Genomic DNA, 22390 nt, shown 5'->3' on the forward strand with positions numbered 1-22390 from the left:
TACCCAGATATTTAAAACTAGTGACAGGGGCCAAGCACTGCCCTCTACTGCACTTATTCCCTCATCTGCTCTCTCTCCTACGCTGGGGATGTACTTATGCTTGTTTCCCTTAGTATCGGTTAGGAATCTTGCAGGCAATCTCATGCATAACTTCAATAATGCCCTATCTCAGGTGGACCCTTGTTGAGGGACACACACTATTCTCTGAGATCACTATCGCGTTTCGGTGCACATAGTTACATAGTTACATAGTAGATGAGGTTGAAAAAAGACGTATGTCCATCAAGTTCAACCTATGCTAAATTTAGACAACAGATACTTTATTCTATATCTATACTTACTTATTGATCCAGAGGAAGGCAAACAAAAAACCCCATTAAGGGGAAAAATTAATTCCTTCCTGACTCCAAGAATTGGCAATCGGATTAATCCCTGGATCAACATCCTTCCCATGTATACTTATTTGGTATATGTCCAACCTTTTTTCGAACAAATCTATTGTATCTGCCATCACAGTCTCCACGGGTAATGAATTCCATATTTTAACTGCCCTTACTGTAAAGAACCCTTTCCTTTGTTGCTGGTGAAATTTCCTTTCCTCCAACCTTAAGGGATGGCCCCGAGTCCTTTGTACTGCCCGTGGGATGAATAGTTCTTTTGAAAGCTCCTTGTATTGTCCCTGAATATATTTGTATATAGTTATCATATCCCCTCTTAGATGCCTCTTTTCTAATGTAAATAAATCTAATTTAGCTAGTCTCTCCTCATAAGTTAGAATGTCCATCCCCTTTATTAATTTGGTGGCTCTTCTCTGCACTCTCTCTAGTTCCATAATGTCTTTTCTTAGGATTGGTGCCCAAAATTGTACTCCATATTCAAGGTGTGGTCTTACTAATGCTTTGTAAAGGGGCATAATTATGTTTACTTCCCCTCCATCCATTGCCCGTTTGATGCAAGATAAGATCTTGTTTGCCTTTGCAGCTACTGTATGACATTGGGCACTATTGCTAAGCCTGCTGTCTACAAGCACTCCTAAATCCTTCTCCATCAAGGATTCCCCCAATATATCTCCATTTAATTTGTAAGTCGCCTTTTTATTCTTGCATCCCAAATGCATAACCTTACATTTATCTGTATTAAACCTCATTTGCCATTTACCTGCCCACGTTTCCAGTCTCTCCAAGTCCTTCTGAAGAGAAATTACATCCTGCTCTGATTCTATTACCTAACACAATTTAGTATCATCAGCAAAGATGGAGACTTTGCTCTCAATCCCAACCTCAAGGTCATTAATAAACAAGTTAAAAGCAGGGGTCCCAGTACCGATCCTTGAGGTACTCCACTCACGACTTTAGCCCAACCTGAAAAAGTTCCATTTATGACAACCCTCTGTTGTTTGTCCTTTAACCAGTTTTCAATCCAGGTGCATATATTATTACTGAGTCCAATTTTCTTTATTTTGTACACCAACCTCTTGTTTGAAACCGTATCAAAAGCCTTTGCAAAATCTAAGTAGACCACATCAACTGCATTACCCTGGTCTAAATTCCTACTTACCTCCTCAAAGAAACAAATAAGGTTAGTTTGGCAAGATCTATCCTTCATAAATCCATGCTGACTATTACTAATAATTTTGTTTTCCATTAGGTATTCCTGAATATTATCCCGTATTAAACCTTCAAGTAGTTTCCCTACTATTGAAGTCAGGCTTACAGGTCTGTAATTCCCCGGGTGTGATCTAGCTCCCTTTTTAAATATAGGTACCACATCTGCTTTACGCCAATCTTGTGGTACTGAGCCTGTGGAAATGGAGTCCTTGAATATTAAATATAATGGTTTTGCTATTACTGAGCTTAACTCCTTGAGAACTCTTGGATGTATGCCATCGGGTAATGATACAAAAATGGGGGAAGGGGGAAAGGGATGGAGACCCTCGCATCAGCCTGTAATATGTGGTAAAGTGAAGTCAACAACGGTGCAATAAGAGGAGAGAACAGAATTATTACTAGAAAACAAAGACACCCTATGGACAGCACTCGTTGTGTATGGTAATGTAATGGTGATAAACTTAAAATTAAAATACTTTAATTATACTAGTTAAAATAAGTGTCAAAATTGTTGAAATCAATGGACAACTGACAGTGGTAACAAAACACATAAAACAGACAAAAATACACAATACTAAAACTGAATACTTAGAATACCTAGATCTCAGTTTTAGTATTGTGTATTTTTGTCTGTTTTATGTGTTTTGTTACCACTGTCAGTTGTCCATTGATTTCAACAATTTTGACACTTATTTTAACTAGTATAATTAAAGTATTTTAATTTTAAGTTTCTCACCATTACATTACCATACACAACGAGTGCTGTCCATAGGGTGTCTTTGTTTTCTAGTAATAAATATGTATGCCATCGGGGCCAGGTGCCTTATTTACTTTAATTTTTTCAAGTCGCTTATGAACTTCTTCCTCAGTTAACCAATTGGTCATTAATATGGAGGTTGTGGCTTCCTCCTGTGGCGCTACTATTGAACTTGATTCTTCCCTGGTAAACACAGAGGCAAAGAATTTGTTTAATACCTCTGCTTTTTCCTTATCTTTTTCCTTATCTCCAATAATCTGCCTACCCATCTCACACTGAAAGGGTCCTATATTTTGTTTTCTCGTTTTTTTGTTATTAAGGTACTTAAAGAACTTTTTAGGGTTGACCTTACTTTCTATTGCAATCCTTTTTTCATTATCCATTTTTGCTAATTTAATTGCCCTTTTGCAATTTTTGTTACATTCCTTATAATTCTGATACGATGTCTCTGTCCCTTCTGACTTAAAGAATCTAAACACCTTCCTCTTCTTGTCAATTTCCTCCCCTACCTGTTTATTTAGCCACATTGGTTTTGACTTATTTCTTTTATACTTATTACCCAAGGGTATACACTGATAAGTGTGCTTTTCTAACAATGTTTTAAAGACTGCCCATTTATCTTCTACATTTTCCCCTGCAAAAACATCATCCCATTGTATTACTACTCAGTTTATTAAAATCTGCCTTTCTAAAGTTTAAAGTCTTTGTTGAACCCAAGTAATCTGTTTTTTGATAATTTATTTCAAATGAGACCATGTTATGATCATGGTTACCCAAATGTTCCAGGACTTGAATATTTGTTATTACTTCTACATTGTTTGATATGACCAAATCCAGAACTGCCCCTCTCCTGGTTGGTTCCTCAATAATTTGGGTCACATAATTATCTTTAAGCAGCCCCAAAAACCTGTTTCCTTTTGTTGTAACGCTAATCTCATTGCCCCAGTCTATGTCTGGATAATTAAAATCCCCCATTATGCAAACATGACCTAGTTTTGATGCCTTCTCCATTTGCAAATGTATTTTAGCTTCCTCAATTTCACAGATATTTGGTGGTTTATAGCATATTCCCACAAACATTTTCTTTATACTTTTACCTCCACTGCTAATTTCTATCCACAAGGTCTCTACATTTTGATCATTCCCTTCATAGACATCATCCCTTATAATAGGTTTTAGATCTGGTTTAACAAATAAAACATACTCCACCTCCCCTTCTATTTGTTCGATCCTTCCGAAAAAGAGAATACCCCTTTAAATTAACTGTCCAGTCATGAGTTTCATCCCACCATGTTTCAGTAATGCCTATGATATCATACTGCTCCCTTGTAGCATTCTTAGTCTTTATTTGTCGGATCGGGAGTTTATTTAGGGCTTTCCGGTGGGGCCGATTCGATTGTACTCTGAAGCTTCTACTCTGATAACTCCATGCTGAGCACATGCTTTCTCCTCTTCTGGCCAGACAACAATCTTGGGCCATTACTATGTGCTCTAACTATATAGGGCACGTTCATTAACAGAACAATAAATGGTGACAGGACATTCTTACTACACACAAACATATTTACAGGATTAACGGTGAGGCTTCAGTCTGAACTCTGAGGAACCTGTTTCTAGAACATCGGTTGGAGCTATATATACCCTTCTATCTCCCTATAGTAACATCACAGGTCACAAGGCATACAAAGGAGTGGCTATCCCTGTCTGCATAGTCATCCTGCATCACATGATGGGGAAGGAAGTAACCTGAGTGATCCCAAACAGTTAACCGATAAAGGCTGTTAACCCCATATACTAACTAGTAGTCCCCAAAGGGAGGGGCTACACATACATACTCTGTGTCTCCCTGTGTCACTCTGTGTCCCTCTTTCCCCAGGCACGTGCCTCCATGCAGGCGGAGATGCTGATGAAGGAGGCTGAGGCCACGCGTCAAAAACAGAGGATCCATGAGCTGGAGCAGCTGCAGGAACACCTTCAAGAAGCGCTGAACCAGGAAATAAGAGCAAGGCGGGATGAGGAGGAGTATAGACAAGCACAGAATGAGTACAGTGCTCTTACCCTACATTAACACACCCAGCGTTCTTGCACAGTGCACACACACTCCCAGTGATCTTACACTACTCCTCCACACACAGCACTGCGTGCACACAGACACCCAGCACATTTACACTGCACTAACACTCTTACATTTTGCATGTACACACCTACCAGTCTTACACTGTGCACACAGCCAGTTCACTTACGCAGCGTAAGTGAGCTGGGTGTGTGCACAGTGTAAGACTGCATACACACAGCACTATTATGCTCTGCGTGCACACGCCTGGAGCTCTTACGCTGCACACAAACCAAGCTCTCTTACACTGAGCACACACCAAGAGCTCTTACATCACCCGCTCAGAGCCAGCGCTCTTACACTGTGAGTGCACACAGCCGGAGCTCTAACACTCCACACACCAAGCACTCTTAGGCCGTGATTATACTGGTGGCGCGTGTGCGTGTGACGCCACGCACCACCGGAACAAATTAATGGTGGCCAATGAAGGCACACATAGTGTGCAAGAGCTACGGAGTGACAGACTGGGGAGGAGACAAATTAAATTATTTTTGTAGTGCGACGGCCACGTCACGTGAGCGGTTCAGCCAATGAGGGCAAACCACTAACGTGACATCACAGTCTCGCCTCCGCCACGCCTCCCGATGCCTCCAGCCTGCTGTTCATGTTTCACACGCGTGACATCATGTGGTCACGCGCGTGCGAGCATGCAGTGTAACCGCGGCCTTACAATGCGCACACATTAAGCGCTCATACACTATGCACACACCAATTACTTTTATATTGTGTGCTCAGACCAGTGCTCTTAAACCACGCGCACACCCGGTGCTCTTATACAGCATGAGTGTTACACTACACACACACAGTGCTCTTAAACTGTGTGTGATCACCAAGCACTCTTACGCTGCATGTGCACACACCAAGCGCTTTTACACTGTGCGCACACAAAGCGCTATTACACTGCACGCATACAAAGCATTCTTATTGTGCACACACCAATTGCTCTAACATCACACACACAGACGCAGTGCTCTTACACCACTCACACACTCGACGTTCTTGCACTGCGCACAGATCAAGCCCAGTGCTCTTAAAGAGTGTGTGCGCCCACCCATCACTCTTACACTTGTGAATGCACACACCTAGCTGTGCACGTACACACCCAGTACTCGTATACTGTGCACGTACACACCCAGCACTCGTATACTGTGCACGTACCCACCTAGCACTCACACCGTGTGCACACATCTAGCACTCTTACTCTGCCCCTACCCTCCAGGTTGCTGTTGCAGGAGGAGGAAAAACTGCGTGTCCTGCTCAGGATGAGGGAGGAGCAGACTCAGTGTGTGGAGAGAGCGCAGAGGGAGAAGCAGGAACTACAGCAGGAGATGGTCAGTAAGAGCAGAGAGCTGCAGGAGGCTCAGAAGCAGCTGGAGGTCGTGAGGGAAGACAGGGAGAGAGCAGACAGGGATGTGCAGGTCAGACCGAGGACCACTGGGTGTCGTTGTGTTCAAGTGTCATTATGTCTGTGTCACTGTGTGTCACTATGTGTATCATAGTGTGTGTCACTGTGCATGTGTCACTGTGCGTATGTCACTGTGTATCACTGTGTGTGTCACGATGCAAGTGTCACTATTTCTGCATTACTGTGTGTTCCTCTCACTGTCTGTCACCATTTCACTGTGTGCAACTGGGAACAATTATAACTGCGTGCATCATTTTGTGTGTCGCTGTGTCACCTTCTCCCTCCATTCTCTATTATCTCCCCCTCTCCATGCCTTCTCTCCCTTCTCTCTCTCACATTCTCCTTTCCCTGCTCTATCACCTCAACTCTCCCCTCCTTTCTCTCTCACATCACCCTCCCTCACTCACTTATCATATCGCCCTCTCCCTCCTTTGAACTCCACCTCACCCTCCGTTCCCTCTCACCTCCTCCTATCCTTCCCATTTCAGGTGGCACAGAAAAAGCTGCATCAAGCCAGTACAAATGTTCGACATTGGAATGTCCAGATGAACAGGCTAATGCATCCGATCTCCCCGGGAGGTGTGCCCCAACGCTCTTACACTGCTCTCCCGTCGCACCCAACGCTCTTACACTGCTCCCCCACCGCACCCAGAGCTCTTACACTGCTCCCCCACCGCACCCAACGCTCTTACACTGCTCCCCCACCGCACCCAGAGCTCTTACACTGCTCCCCCACCGCACCCCAACGCTCTTACACTGCTCCCCCACCGCACCCAGAGCTCTTACACTGCTCCCCCACCGCACCCAGAGCTCTTACACTGCTCCCCCACCGCACCCAGAGCTCTTACACTGCTCCCCCACCGCACCCAACGCTCTTACACTGCTCCCCCACCGCACCCAGAGCTCTTACACTGCTCCCCCACCGCACCCAGAGCTCTTACACTGCTCCCCCACCGCACCCAGAGCTCTTACACTGCTCCCCCACCGCACCCAACGCTCTTACACTGCTCCCCCACCGCACCCAGAGCTCTTACACTGCTCCCCCACCGCACCCCAACGCTCTTACACTGCTCCCCCACCGCACCCAACGCTCTTACACTGCTCTCCCGTCGCAACCAGAGCTCTTACACTGCTCCCCCACCGCACCCAGAGCTCTTACACTGCTCCCCCACCGCACCCAGAGCTCTTACACTGCTCCCCCACCGCACCCAACGCTCTTACACTGCTCCCCCACCGCACCCAACGCTCTTACACTGCTCCCCCACCGCACCCAACGCTCTTACACTGCTCCCCCACCGCACCCAGCGCTCTTACACTGCTCCCCCACCGCACCCAGAGCTCTTACACTGCTCCCCCACCGCACCCAGAGCTCTTACACTGCTCCCCCACCGCACCCAACGCTCTTACACTGCTCCCCCACCGCACCCAACGCTCTTACACTGCTCCCCCACCGCACCCAGCGCTCTTACACTGCTCCCCCACCGCACCCAGCGCTCTTACACTGCTCCCCCACCGCACCCAGAGCTCTTACACTGCTCCCCCACCGCACCCAGAGCTCTTACACTGCTCCCCCACCGCACCCAACGCTCTTACACTGCTCCCCCACCGCACCCAGAGCTCTTACACTGCTCCCCCACCGCACCCAACGCTCTTACACTGCTCCCCCACCGCACCCAGAGCTCTTACACTGCTCCCCCACCGCACCCAGAGCTCTTACACTGCTCCCCCACCGCACCCAACGCTCTTACACTGCTCCCCCACCACACCCAACGCTCTTACACTGCTCCCCCACCGCACCCAACGCTCTTACACTGCTCCCCCACCGCACCCAGAGCTCTTACACTGCTCCCCCACCGCACCCAGAGCTCTTACACTGCTCCCCCACCGCACCCAGAGCTCTTACACTGCTCCCCCACCGCACCCAGCGCTCTTACACTGCTCTCCCGTCGCACCCAGAGCTCTTACACTGCTCCCCCACCGCACCCAGAGCTCTTACACTGCTCCCCCACCGCACCCCAACGCTCTTACACTGCTCTCCCGTCGCACCCAACGCTCTTACACTGCTCCCCCACCGCACCCAGAGCTCTTACACTGCTCCCCCACCGCACCCAGAGCTCTTACACTGCTCCCCCACCGCACCCAGAGCTCTTACACTGCTCCCCCACCGCACCCCAACGCTCTTACACTGCTCTCCCGTCGCACCCAGAGCTCTTACACTGCTCCCCCACCGCACCCAGAGCTCTTACACTGCTCCCCCACCGCACCCAGAGCTCTTACACTGCTCCCCCACCGCACCCAGAGCTCTTACACTGCTCCCCCACCGCACCCAACGCTCTTACACTGCTCCCCCACCGCACCCAGAGCTCTTACACTGCTCCCCCACCGCACCCAACGCTCTTACACTGCTCCCCCACCACACCCAACGCTCTTACACTGCTCCCCCACCGCACCCAACGCTCTTACACTGCTCCCCCACCGCACCCAACGCTCTTACACTGCTCCCCCACCGCACCCAGAGCTCTTACACTGCTCCCCCACCGCACCCAGAGCTCTTACACTGCTCCCCCACCGCACCCAGAGCTCTTACACTGCTCTCCCACCGCACCCAGAGCTCTTACACTGCTCCCCCACCGCACCCAACGCTCTTACACTGCTCCCCCACCGCACCCAACGCTCTTACACTGCTCCCCCACCGCACCCAGAGCTCTTACACTGCTCCCCCACCGCACCCAGAACTCTTACACTGCTCCCCCACCGCACCCAGAGCTCTTACACTGCTCCCCCACCGCACCCAGAGCTCTTACACTGCTCCCCCACCGCACCCAGAGCTCTTACACTGCTCTCCCGTCGCAACCAGAGCTCTTACACTGCTCCCCCACCGCACCCAGAGCTCTTACACTGCTCCCCCACCGCACCCAGAGCTCTTACACTGCTCCCCCACCGCACCCAGAGCTCTTACACTGCTCTCCCGTCGCACCCAGAGCTCTTACACTGCTCTCCCGTCGCAACCAGAGCTCTTACACTGCTCCCCCACCGCACCCAGAGCTCTTACACTGCTCTCCCACCGCACCCAGAGCTCTTACACTCCTCACCCCACCACCCAGCGCTCTTACACTGCTCTCCCGTCGCACCCAGAGCTCTTACACTGCTCCCCCACCGCACCCAGAGCTCTTACACTCCTCACCCCACCACCCAGCGCTCTTACACTGCTCCCCCACCGCACCCAGAGCTCTTACACTGCTCTCCCGTCGCACCCAGAGCTCTTACACTGCTCCCCCACCGCACCCAGAGCTCTTACACTGCTCCCCCACCGCACCCAGAGCTCTTACACTGCTCCCCCACCGCACCCAACGCTCTTACACTGCTCTTCCGTCGCAACCAGAGCTCTTACACTGCTCCCCCACCGCACCCAGAGCTCTTACACTGCTCCCCCACCGCACCCAGAGCTCTTACACTGCTCCCCCACCGCACCCAGAGCTCTTACACTGCTCCCCCACCGCACCCAGAGCTCTTACACTGCTCCCCCACCGCACCCAGAGCTCTTACACTGCTCTCCCGTCGCACCCAGAGCTCTTACACTGCTCCCCCACCGCACCCAACGCTCTTACACTGCTCCCCCACCGCACCCAGAGCTCTTACACTGCTCCCCCACTGCACCTAGAGCTCTTACACTGCTCCCCCACCGCACCCAGAGCTCTTACACTGCTCTCCCACCGCACCCAGAGCTCTTACACTGCTCCCCCACCGCACCCAACGCTCTTACACTGCTCCCCCACCGCACCCAACGCTCTTACACTGCTCCCCCACCGCACCCAGAGCTCTTACACTGCTCCCCCACCGCACCCAGAACTCTTACACTGCTCCCCCACCGCACCCAGAGCTCTTACACTGCTCCCCCACCGCACCCAGAGCTCTTACACTGCTCCCCCACCGCACCCAGAGCTCTTACACTGCTCTCCCGTCGCAACCAGAGCTCTTACACTGCTCCCCCACCGCACCCAGAGCTCTTACACTGCTCCCCCACCGCACCCAGAGCTCTTACACTGCTCCCCCACCGCACCCAGAGCTCTTACACTGCTCTCCCGTCGCACCCAGAGCTCTTACACTGCTCTCCCGTCGCAACCAGAGCTCTTACACTGCTCCCCCACCGCACCCAGAGCTCTTACACTGCTCTCCCACCGCACCCAGAGCTCTTACACTCCTCACCCCACCACCCAGCGCTCTTACACTGCTCTCCCGTCGCACCCAGAGCTCTTACACTGCTCCCCCACCGCACCCAGAGCTCTTACACTCCTCACCCCACCACCCAGCGCTCTTACACTGCTCCCCCACCGCACCCAGAGCTCTTACACTGCTCTCCCGTCGCACCCAGAGCTCTTACACTGCTCCCCCACCGCACCCAGAGCTCTTACACTGCTCCCCCACCGCACCCAGAGCTCTTACACTGCTCCCCCACCGCACCCAACGCTCTTACACTGCTCTTCCGTCGCAACCAGAGCTCTTACACTGCTCCCCCACCGCACCCAGAGCTCTTACACTGCTCCCCCACCGCACCCAGAGCTCTTACACTGCTCCCCCACCGCACCCAGAGCTCTTACACTGCTCCCCCACCGCACCCAGAGCTCTTACACTGCTCCCCCACCGCACCCAGAGCTCTTACACTGCTCTCCCGTCGCACCCAGAGCTCTTACACTGCTCCCCCACCGCACCCAACGCTCTTACACTGCTCCCCCACCGCACCCAGAGCTCTTACACTGCTCCCCCACTGCACCTAGAGCTCTTACACTGCTCCCCCACCGCACCCAACGCTCTTACACTGCTCCCCCACCGCACCCAGAGCTCTTACACTGCTCCCCCACCGCACCCAGAGCTCTTACACTGCTCCCCCACCGCACCCAACGCTCTTACACTGCTCTCCCGTCGCACCCAACGCTCTTACACTGCTCCCCCACCGCACCCAGAGCTCTTACACTGCTCCCCCACCGCACCCAGAGCTCTTACACTGCTCCCCCACTGCACCTAGAGCTCTTACACTGCTCCCCCACCGCACCCAACGCTCTTACACTGCTCCCCCACCGCACCCAGAGCTCTTACACTGCTCCCCCACGGCACCTAGAGCTCTTACACTGCTCCCCCACCGCACCCAACGCTCTTACACTGCTCCCCCACCGCACCCAGAGCTCTTACACTGCTCCCCCACCGCACCCAGAGCTCTTACACTGCTCCCCCACCGCACCCAGAGCTCTTACACTGCTCTCCCGTCGCACCCAGAGCTCTTACACTGCTCCCCCACCGCACCCAGAGCTCTTACACTGCTCCCCCACCGCACCCAGAGCTCTTACACTCCTCACCCCACCACCCAGCGCTCTTACACTGCTCTCCCGTCGCACCCAGAGCTCTTACACTGCTCCCCCACCGCACCCAGAGCTCTTACACTGCTCCCCCACCGCACCCAACGCTCTTACACTGCTCCCCCACCGCACCCAGAGCTCTTACACTGCTCCCCCACCGCACCCAGAGCTCTTACACTGCTCCCCCACCGCACCCAGAGCTCTTACACTGCTCCCCCACCGCACCCAGAGCTCTTACACTGCTCTCCCGTCGCACCCAGAGCTCTTACACTGCTCCCCCACCGCACCCAACGCTCTTACACTGCTCCCCCACCGCACCCAGAGCTCTTACACTGCTCCCCCACTGCACCTAGAGCTCTTACACTGCTCCCCCACCGCACCCAACGCTCTTACACTGCTCCCCCACCGCACCCAGAGCTCTTACACTGCTCCCCCACCGCACCCAGAGCTCTTACACTGCTCCCCCACTGCACCCAGAGCTCTTACACTGCTCCCCCACCGCACCCAATGCTCTTACACTGCTCCCCCACCGCACCCAGCGCTCTTACACCGTTCCCCCCACAACCAGCGCTCTTACACTATCCCCCCCCCCACAACCAACGCTCTTTCACTATTCCCCCCACACCCAGCACTCTTACATTGTTCCCCCCCACCCCACCCCAGCGCTCTTACACGGCTTTCCCCACACTCATCGCTCTTACACTGCTCCCCTCTGCATCCTTTGCGCTTACACGGATCCCATTCCCACTCAGTGCTCTTAGAGTAGATTGCTCTCCCACACCAAGTACTGTGCTTTTACACTGCCCCTATCCACAGACAGTGCTATTACACTGCCCCCCCCCCCCCTGCACCCAGCACTCTTACACTCCTCACCCCACAACCCAGCGCTCTTATACTGCTCCACCCACCCGGCACTCTTGCACTGCTTCCTCCCGCATCCAGAGCTCCTATATTGCCCCCTCCCATGTGCAGAGCACTCTTACACTACTTCCTCTCTGCACACAGAGCTTAGACCAAGTTTCTGAAGCATTGGGACAAAGATCCACAGAATCAGGCTCAGCCGATACATCTGTGTTTCCTCACTCGAGAGAGTTTGAGATAGTGGGAAAGTCCCCTGAATCTCATGAAGGGCACAGCCATAGGGATCAGAACCTGGAACACCCTTGTTACAGATGCCAGCCTGGAGGGTTGGGATCCCCTAATGGGAAGCTCCTTCTACCAAGGGAAATGGTCTGCAGTAGAAAGCTCTCTCGCAATAAATATTCTGGAGATCAGAGCAATAATCCGCTTCTCCCCTCTACTTCAAGGAAAGGCTCACTGAGTTGTTTCACACAATGCCACAGTACTGGCCTACCTTAACAAACAGGGAGGCACAAGGAGTTCACAGGCATTGAAAGACGTTTCAAAGATCCTTAAAGATCCTTCTTAAATCTTTACAGAGTCCACACGAGAGTGGTCCCTGAAACAAGAGGTGTTCAATCAAGTGAATTTCACTAGGGGAGTCCCAACTATAGGCCTGATGGCAACAGAAGAAAATACAAAACTCCAGGTCTTTTGTTCTGAGAATCTCAATCGAGAAGCGACCTTTACAGAAGCATTATCGATGAATTGGAAGTCCCACTAGTAAATGCTTTTCCTCCTCTGCCCATGATTGAGAGAGTTCTGACAAACATCAGGAGGGAGAAGGTAGAGGCGATTGTAATAGCCCCATTCTGGCTAAATAGACCATAGTTTGCAGACTGTCCCGTGTTGCTTGACCTTGCTTGTTTTTTGGATTCCGCACTTCTCCGCTCCTGACCCGGCTTACAACGACGATCCGTACCTCTCCGCTCCTGACTCCGGCTTACCCACGACGATTCGCAACTCTCCAATCCCCACCTTGGCTAAAGTACCTGGAACAATCCGTACCTCTCCAATCCAGACCTCGGCAAGTATCACTGACCTGTCCTACCCCCACCCGGCTACCTCGACCTATCTACACTCCAGACGCGCCCTCGCGGATGTGGGTTGGTGTTTATCAAATCCCCACTTCGGCCTCGCGGTCACGCCTTGTTTGTGGTGAGCGCATCGTTACACAGACCTACTAAGGAGGTCCATAAACGTTCGCTGGAGGTTACATCCCTTACCGGATCTCCTCACACAAGGACCAATTCGACATCCAAATCCCACATTCCTTACCTTGACTACATGGGGATTGAGAGGCGGCACTGAAAGAACAAATGACTGTTGGACAAAGTAGTCCATACTATGCTCTGCGCTAGAAAGCAATCTACTCCCAAAATATACCATATAGTATGGCATGATAGCTTCCATTGGGTCTATACCTTGTGAGGTACACCAATTGAAACAAAGTCACCTCATGTACTTGATTGTTTGCAGAGTGGATAATACAAAGGGCTTGGCCTTAATTCCGTGAAGGTCAAAGTGACAGCTTTGGGGGCATTCTTTAATACCTCTTTAGATAGTGATAAATATGTTTCTAGTTTTCTCAAGGCAGTCGAGAAACTCAGACCTCGACTCCATCCCCTGGTGCCTGCCTGGGATTTGAATATTGTTTTGGAAGCATTATTTTCTGCTCCTTTCGAACCATTATTCCAGATTTCGGATAAATGGCTTGTCCTCAAGGCAGTATTCCTTACAGTCATTACTTCAGCTAGAAGAATTGGGGAATTGCAGGCCTTGTCTTGTACAGCCCCTTGTTTTAGGGCTCACCAGGATAAAACAGTTATGTGGTCTATATCACAGTTCCCAACTTAAAGTGGTCTCGGTTTTCATATGAACCAAGATATAGTCGTTCCTTTATTCTGTCCAAACCCCAAGGGTAAAAAGGCGGTGTTTTTGCATTGTTTAGATGTGGTTAGATCCGTATCTCATTATGTTGTTAAATCACAAAGTTATAGGCGCTCAGACCGGTTGTTTATACTTGTCTCCGGTATCAGAAGAGGCTGCCGTGCCTCTATTTCTTCCATTACTAGATGGATCAAGCTACGTATACAAGAGGCCTATAAACGTAATCATCTAAATTATACATTAGTGATTAAGGCCTGTTCTACTAGGACCATAGCTACTTGGTGGGCCAATAAGGCTCTGGCCTCATCAGAAGAAATATATAAAGCTGATACATGGTCTTCACAGAATATGTTCATTAGACCAGGGGTGCGCAAACGTTTCCCCGTGCGCACCCCTGCCTGCTCTCCTCTGAGCCTCATGCCTCCCCCCGCTCGGCCCCGGTGTAAAATGACACACGGGGTCATGTGACGTCACGGTGCCATGGTTACGTGACCCCGTGGCATAATTTGAGGCCGGGTTACCATGACGACGCATCGCTGGAAGGGAAGGTAAGTGTGTTATAGAGGCCTCGCGCGGTCCCCCGGCATTTAATTTAAATGCCTGGATGGTGAGCGCGGGACCTCTATAACTGCCCCCCAGTTTGCGCACCCCTGCATTAGACACTACGGGGCCTATTCTATAAACTTTGATAGACAACTAAGTCATCGAGCATTTTGAGAACTTCTCGAACGATTTGGCAAATGTAGCTATGCAGAAAGCTTTGATAGAATGCCAAAATCGTTCGGGAAGTGCTCTGTCCCGAGCAGTAGCGCTGCAGCTCAGACACACCGAACGGGAGCTCAAAAAGAGCACCAACTTGCATTTTTTAAATGCTCCGATAATCTCATCTGGGCTGAAACTAGCAGGCAACTCGCAGATCTCATCTCGCCACCTCAAGGGATGGGATTTGCGGTAGGACATAGAACAACATGTTTTATTTTTATTGCATCGGATTGAAGCCGGAAGTCTCTGGAGCTGACACGCATTAATACCAGCTCCGGAGACCCCCTGCTTCCATTCTATGTAATAAAAATACATTTACACTCAGCTTTATTACCTTAGCGGCAAACTGCTAAAGTAATGAAGGGGTTAAATATCAGTGCCCGGTTTATTGGGGGTAGATGTTGTTGGTGAATATGGTATTTGGCCCGTGGTGGGTGTTTATGCCTGCCGGGAGGGTTGCGGGAGGAGTTAACCCCTTCATTACCTCAGCATTTTTTTTTTAAAGGATGTGACGTCATCTTAATGGGAAGGACGTCACATTCTTTAAAAAAAAAATGGAAGCTGTCACATGGTACAGCAACAAATCGGATTGGGGGTGTACCTTACATCAGGGGGGCGCAAACTTTTTTCCCTGCGCCCCCCTGCCGGCTGTCCCCTCACTCCCGCGCCCCCCCCAACCCCAACTTACCCTCGCTCCGGCGTAATGACGTCACGTTGCCATAGCAACGTGACGTCACATGACCTCGCAGCGTCATTTTGAAGCCGCGTTGCCATGGCGACGCCGGGAGGAAGCCGCCGGAGCCACGGGTAAGTATGGTTTACAGAGGCCCTGCAGCTCCCCCGGCACTTAATTTAAGTGCCTTCGGGAAGCGCGCGGGGCCTCTGTAAACCCCGCGCCCCCCGTCGGCAGTCTTGCGCCCACCCTGGGGGTCGCGCCCCACAGTTTGCGCACCGCTGCCTTACATGGTATATCTCCCAATTCAATTGGTTGGAGTGCCATGTGATGGCATCCATTTTTTTTTCCGGTGACGTCATCTTAAAGGGATGGAAGCATATCCTTCCTGATTGGCTGGCTTTCTTAAAAATAAAATGGAAGCTGTCACATGGTACACCAGCCATCGGATTGGGGGATTGGGGGTGTACCATTTGACACTCAAATGTGCCCAAGAAGATGACGGGAAAACATCCACCCCATTGGATTATACAGTACAGAAGAAAAGAAAGTGCTTTGTTTAAATCTCCCGCATCACGTGACCGGGACATTTAAATGCACAAGATACCGGTACCCCATACCGGGGCCTGTAACTCGGGAAGCAGGGTGTCCCCAGACCTGAAATTAACGTGGTTCAGCTCCGGAGAAACCCTGCTACTATAATGTTATTAACATTTAAATAAAAACAGTGCGATCGCCTGTAAGAGGTGTGCATGGAGATGCAGCTCTCTCTGTGTAGCTCTTTACTATCTCTCGGTTTGTGACTTGCGGTAATGCTTTCTAATTCTTTCTGAACAGTACACAATTTCCCCATCCCAAAATAGAATGCATGACCACTGGTCATCACTGGGGATCACTGGTTGGAGGAGTCCTTTTAAATGCTTTGGCAACTCTGGTCCTACCATGCAGGAAGGAGGGGCATAAACCTCATGGTGTGTACTGTCATGGAAGGACTCGGAGAAATATAAATAACAATAAGAAATGTATACTTATACATACAGACCCACATATATATATATGTGAAAAGAGAAGAAGCGCATTCCACCCTGAGACCAGCACTCCTACACTGCTCCCCCTGCGCCCCTACACTGCTCCCCCTGCGCCCCTACACTGCTCCCCCTGCGCCCCTACACAGCTACCCCTGTGCCCCGCATTCCTACACTACTCCCCCTGTGCCCCGCATTCCTACACTACTCCCCCTGTGCCCAGTGCTCCTACATTGTTTTCCCTGCACCTAGCGCTCCTACACTGCTGCCCCAGCGCTGAGCACTCATACACTACGCCTGGTGCTCCTACACTGCTGCCCCAGCGCTGAGCACTCATACACTACGCCTGGTGCTCCTACACTGCTGCCCCAGCGCTGAGCACTCATACACTACGCCTGGTGCTCCTACACTGCTCCCCCTGCGCCCAGCACTCATACACTACGCCTGGTGCTCCTACACTGCTCCCCCTGCGCCCAGCACTCATACACTACGCCCGGTGCTCCTACACTGCTCCCCCTGCGCCCAGCACTCATACACTACGCCCGGTGCTCCTACACTGCTCCCCCTGCGCCCAGCACTCATACACTACGCCCGGTGCTCCTACACTGCTCCCCCTGCGCCCAGCGCTCCTACACTGTGACCAGCGCTTCAACATTGTTCACCCCGCGCCCAGCGCTGTTACACTGCTGCCCCCGCACCCAGTGCTCTTACACTGTGCTTTTCTGTATACAGAGAAACGTGTGACCCCCGCTGTCGGGTTTAAGGGATTGTGGGGCCCGTCCCTCACACGCCGGGACTCGTCCCTTAAACGACTGCAGACATCAGAAGGACAGGACCCTCACCACAGACCGGGAGACCCCCTGGAGACACCCCTCTAACCCACTGTGAGATAGCTCATATACCAAGCAAAATAATATAGTCAGAGTGATATATATATATATATATATATATATATATATATATATATATATATGTGTGTTTTTCAACAGGGGTTCCTAGTAACCGTGGGGTTTTTTTTCAGGTCATTTGAAAATTGTTCCACATACAGAAGAATTTACAATGCACCTGATCTCAGATGCGCTATTAGAGAGGGTTTATGGTCTATTAGGCTGGGCTTATGGTGCCGGTGTTGTGGCGTGCGCACGGCAAGCACTGTGCTGTATTTTGTAATGGGAGCTACCCGTCTGCCTGCGCAACTGCCGGCAAAGGAGTGTGTTGAAACGGCAGTGTTCTTGGCATACATCAAAATCTGTGTTTTCAGGCGGCTGCCACGTGACGTCAGCGCACGTGAGCTGGTTCAGTCAATGAAGGCAAATCAACTTCGTGACTCCCCCGCCACGCCCCTGCCACACCCCCGCAACGCGTCTACAACCTCTTGCAGCCAAGTTCACAAATTGCTTGGGCTGCAGGAGTGCGCACGGCGGCGCACTCCTTCACACGCGGCCACGCAGGGACCATAATCCCAGCCTTAGAGAGGGTTGAGGTTCCCTACAATGCATGTGATCTCAGACGTGCTATTAGAGAGCATTGGGGTTCACAATATAATTATTGGGTTCCTTAACCAAAAAAAGGTTAAATATACAGAGTAGATAGCACTGGCAGCATATACAGCGGTGTGTGTGTCTATAATATATATATATATATATATATATATATATATATATATATATATATATATATATATATATATATATATATATATATATATATACATACATATACATACATACATACATACATACATACCAGAAAACAAAACAGCATCACACAAGTATTGGATGGTCAATAGATGTGAGGGAGTGAGCACTAAATAGGATTGTGCCAATATTACAAACCACAAAAAGACACACAGACACACACCATATAGGACAAGGAATAAAGGGAAATGGAAAAGGGAAATGAAACAAAAGGAAAAAGGGGATAGGGAGGGAAAGCCAAAAATAATAAACCTTATACGTAAAATAAATGATAAAAACACTGGAACTCCCAGACAGCTATCCGCAGGATCAACCACCTTCCTCTACACTTCTAGAAAACAAAAAGGGACAGCGCGGGCTCCATAGTGTAAATAGCAAAAGGTTTATTACCGCAATGCTAAAATCAGATCACTCACAACAATGAGTAGCATAAGCTCCTTGGACAAAAGCTCTGGTATCCTGTAATTCTTCTGCCGCTACGGAGCTCAAAGCTTGCGGTTTAGAAGCGTGCACTGGTCTTCCGTATGTATACACAGCCGGGGAGCTTCAGTAATGTGCGCCCCCACACTACCTTTTGCTATTTACACTATGGAGCCCGCGCTTCCCCTTTTGGTTTCTAGAAGTATCGAGGAAGGTGGATGATCCTGCAGATAGCTGTCTGGGAGTTCCAGTGTTCTTTCCCTTTTTGTTTTGTTGTATATATATATATCCAAAAAAGAATATCACTCGTGAGCACATTCACGTCTTAGACAGGTCTGCACCCCTGCCTTTCAACCATTATCACCTAGCATACAGTGCTTCCACCGCAGCAAGGGATTCTGGGAAATGACATGCAAATGAATACACAATTTGTCACCTTTTGCCTGGAATATCCATTCACATGGAGCCCATATCAGCAAATGCATCTCTGTTCACACAGCATGGGACTAGCAAAGCAAGAACAAAACACTCACAGACATCTTTCAACCTTAATGGGTCTCATCAGTGTGAGGTTGGTGTATACTTGCTTTGCAATATTTCTAGGCTGGGTAGGTTTACCATTACATTTTAAGTTATGGTGGGTGAAAAAGGAGACAAAAAATTTCCACAGACATGTTTCAAAATATTGCAAAGCAAGTGATCCGGTATTACACTCTCCCTGTGAATTCTCCTTTGAACACAGACAGAATGCCGTGTTAACAGAGGAGGAGAGCGCAGGATACCGTGTTAGCAGAGGGATGGGGGAGCGCATGGTGCAGTGTTATCAGAGGGTGACGATGACACTCTTCTTCCCAGCGGCTGATGGTGATGACCTCAGTCAATAGACATTGGCTTGCTGTCTGCACTGCCTTCCCGGGTTTCGTGTAGCTGGACGTGATCCGGCACATGAGATTCCCAACGCCTTTTCATAGTAAGTGGTGGCTTCCTAGTCAGGGGATTCCATGATCCCATAATGCAAGCCATGTAATACCCCACTTCTGATAGTGATTGGTGGGAACCAAATAAACCAAAAAATTTCATGCATTGTACACAATATTTGCACGGTTTCATTCACTTTATTTTACCTTGTTTCACGAGTGGCGCTACTGAAAATTTTCTTTATATATATATATATATATATATATATATATATATATATATATATATATATATAGTCAGATAAGGCAGTTGGCACTCCAATAGGTGCTGGTAAGCCACAGGTGCACGTCCCATATAGAGAATGTAGTTATACGTTACCGTTCCAAGGATTGGTAAACAAGAGACAGCACTCAATGTTGAAAACCAAAGTGTATTAGTGAAAGCAAAAATAAAGGTATCCCCCTGAGGAAGGTCCCATTCTGTTGGACCGAAACATTGGGTTTCTGGATGTATTTTTGCTTTCACTAATACACTTTGGTTTTCAACATTGAGTGCTGTCTCTTGTTTACCAATCCTTGGAACGGTAACGTATAACTATATATATATATATATATATATATATATATATATATATATTATACTCCACCAGGTTCCAAGGAGTGAGGAAGAAGAAAACACAGCACACAGGTTGCAAAAAATATAAATAGGTTTTAAGGTGCAAAAATAGAATCCAAAGTTTCGGGGTAGCTCAGTAACTCTTCATCATAGAGTACACCTTCAGGCACACCAGGACTTCAGATTAAATGCAAGAAAAGGTATACAGTATGTAGTAATACAAGTCCTGGTGCGCCTGCTTTATATATATATATATATATATATATATATATATATATATATATATATATATATATATATATATATATATATATTCGATGTGCCGCTCCTTCTTTTTCCTGACTCCGGTTAAGGGTAAAGTATCTATCTTAATGTATTGAATAACGCATACACAGAGTGGACCTTGCTCCTATGCGCTCCTAAAGTTTACCTTTGTGTCATTTGTATGCTGCATGTACTTGCCTCATTATGCCAATGTTGTAACTGGTTTGCCTACTGTATGTGTATATTATATATATATATATATATATATATATATATATATATATATATATATATATATATAGCTCTTGACGTATATAGCTATTGTGCAGGGTTGCTAGAGTCTTATTATATTTTTATATTTGATGCATTGTTATTAGCTCTTTAAATAAAACAATATATTTATATATGTCTGTGTGTGTGGTGAGCGCAGGATGCATTGTTAGCAGAGGGAGGAGGAGGGTGCAGTGTTCGTAGAAAAGAGGGGAGCATAGGGTGCAATGTTAGCAGAAAAAGTGGAGTGCGAGGATACAATATTACTAGAGGAAGGAAGCACAGAATGCACTGTTAGCAGAGGGAGAGGGGAGCGCAGCGTGCAGTGTTAGCAGAGATGGTGGGGAGCATGGGGTGCAGTGTTAGCAGAGAGAGTGAGGAGCACAGGGTGCAGTGTAAGCAGGAGAGAAACGCAGGGTGCAATGTGAACAGAGGGAAAGGGGAACGCAGGATGCAGTGTGAGCAGAGGTAGAGGGGAAAGCAGGATACAGTGTTAGCTGAGGGAGAGGGGATCGCAGGATGTAGTGTGAGCAGAGGGGAGCTATAAGAACCCACACGTACAGACTGCGTCATTCTATACAGGCCCTCAGTAGACAGCTATACGGACTACACCACCTGACTTCCTATGGCCTATAAAAAAAGTACCTGTCCTGTCCTCCAGTGCTTCACAACAAGCTTGCTACCCTGGAGGTAGGTTCTCTGTGCCACTGCTGTTTGGAAGCTACCAGACTTGCTGCTGACTCTTGTGAAAACCTGGTATCGATTCAGTCTTGTCCTATTACTCTGCTGCTTGCTACCTGCTCTTACTTTTGACTTGATCAACTACTCTTCTGTTTACCGCCTACCCTGGCCTTCCTGAACTCTCTGCCTACATCGCAACGCAGAACCGGATTCCTGGTTTCAGCTACCAACGAGCATCCCTAGTGATCCGGTATTACACTCTCCCTGTGAATTCTCCTTTGAACACAGACAGAATACCGTGTTAACAGGAGGAGAGCGCAGGATACCGTGTTAGCAGAGGGATGGGGGAGCGCATGGTGCAGTGTTATCAGAGGGTGACGATGACACTCTTCTTCCCAGCGGCTGATGGTGATGACCTCAGTCAATAGACATTGGCTTGCTGTCTGCACTGCCTTCCCGGGTTTCGTGTAGCTGGACGTGATCCGGCACATGAGATTCCCAACGCCTTTTCATAGTAAGTGGTGGCTTCCTAGTCAGGGGATTCCATGATCCCATAATGCAAGCCATGTAATACCCCACTTCTGATAGTGATTGGTGGGAACCAAATAAACCAAAAAATTTCATGCATTGTACACAATATTTGCACGGTTTCATTCACTTTATTTTACCTTGTTTCACGAGTGGCGCTACTGAAAATTTTCTTTTATATATATATATATATATATATATATATATATATATATATATATATATATATAGTCAGATAAGGCAGTTGGCACTCCAATAGGTGCTGGTAAGCCACAGGTGCACGTCCCATATAGAGAATGTAGTTATACGTTACCGTTCCAAGGATTGGTAAACAAGAGACAGCACTCAATGTTGAAAACCAAAGTGTATTAGTGAAAGCAAAAATAAAGGTATCCCCCTGAGGAAGGTCCCATTCTGTTGGACCGAAACATTGGGTTTCTGGATGTATTTTTGCTTTCACTAATACACTTTGGTTTTCAACATTGAGTGCTGTCTCTTGTTTACCAATCCTTGG

At 49.3% G+C, this 22390-nt stretch overlaps 1 protein-coding gene across 2 annotated transcripts in view; it reads left to right on the top strand.

Annotated features, from left to right (window-relative positions):
- DEF6 (DEF6 guanine nucleotide exchange factor) overlaps positions 1-18118 on the top strand; it is a 45407-nt gene extending 27289 nt beyond the window's left edge. For both annotated transcript variants that reach the window (XM_075614064.1, XM_075614063.1), the window contains exons 8-11: positions 4241-4407; positions 5697-5895; positions 6371-6461; positions 17216-18118. In XM_075614064.1, coding sequence (XP_075470179.1) covers positions 4241-4407; positions 5697-5895; positions 6371-6461; positions 17216-17361 — 603 coding nt within the window. In that variant the 3' untranslated portion in view covers positions 17362-18118. The remainder of the gene's footprint in view (positions 1-4240; positions 4408-5696; positions 5896-6370; positions 6462-17215) is intronic.
- The last annotated feature ends 4272 nt before the right edge of the window (positions 18119-22390 follow it).

Source organism: Ascaphus truei, chromosome 9, assembly GCF_040206685.1.
Source record: "Ascaphus truei isolate aAscTru1 chromosome 9, aAscTru1.hap1, whole genome shotgun sequence".
Taxonomy (NCBI): Eukaryota; Metazoa; Chordata; class Amphibia; order Anura; family Ascaphidae; genus Ascaphus; species Ascaphus truei.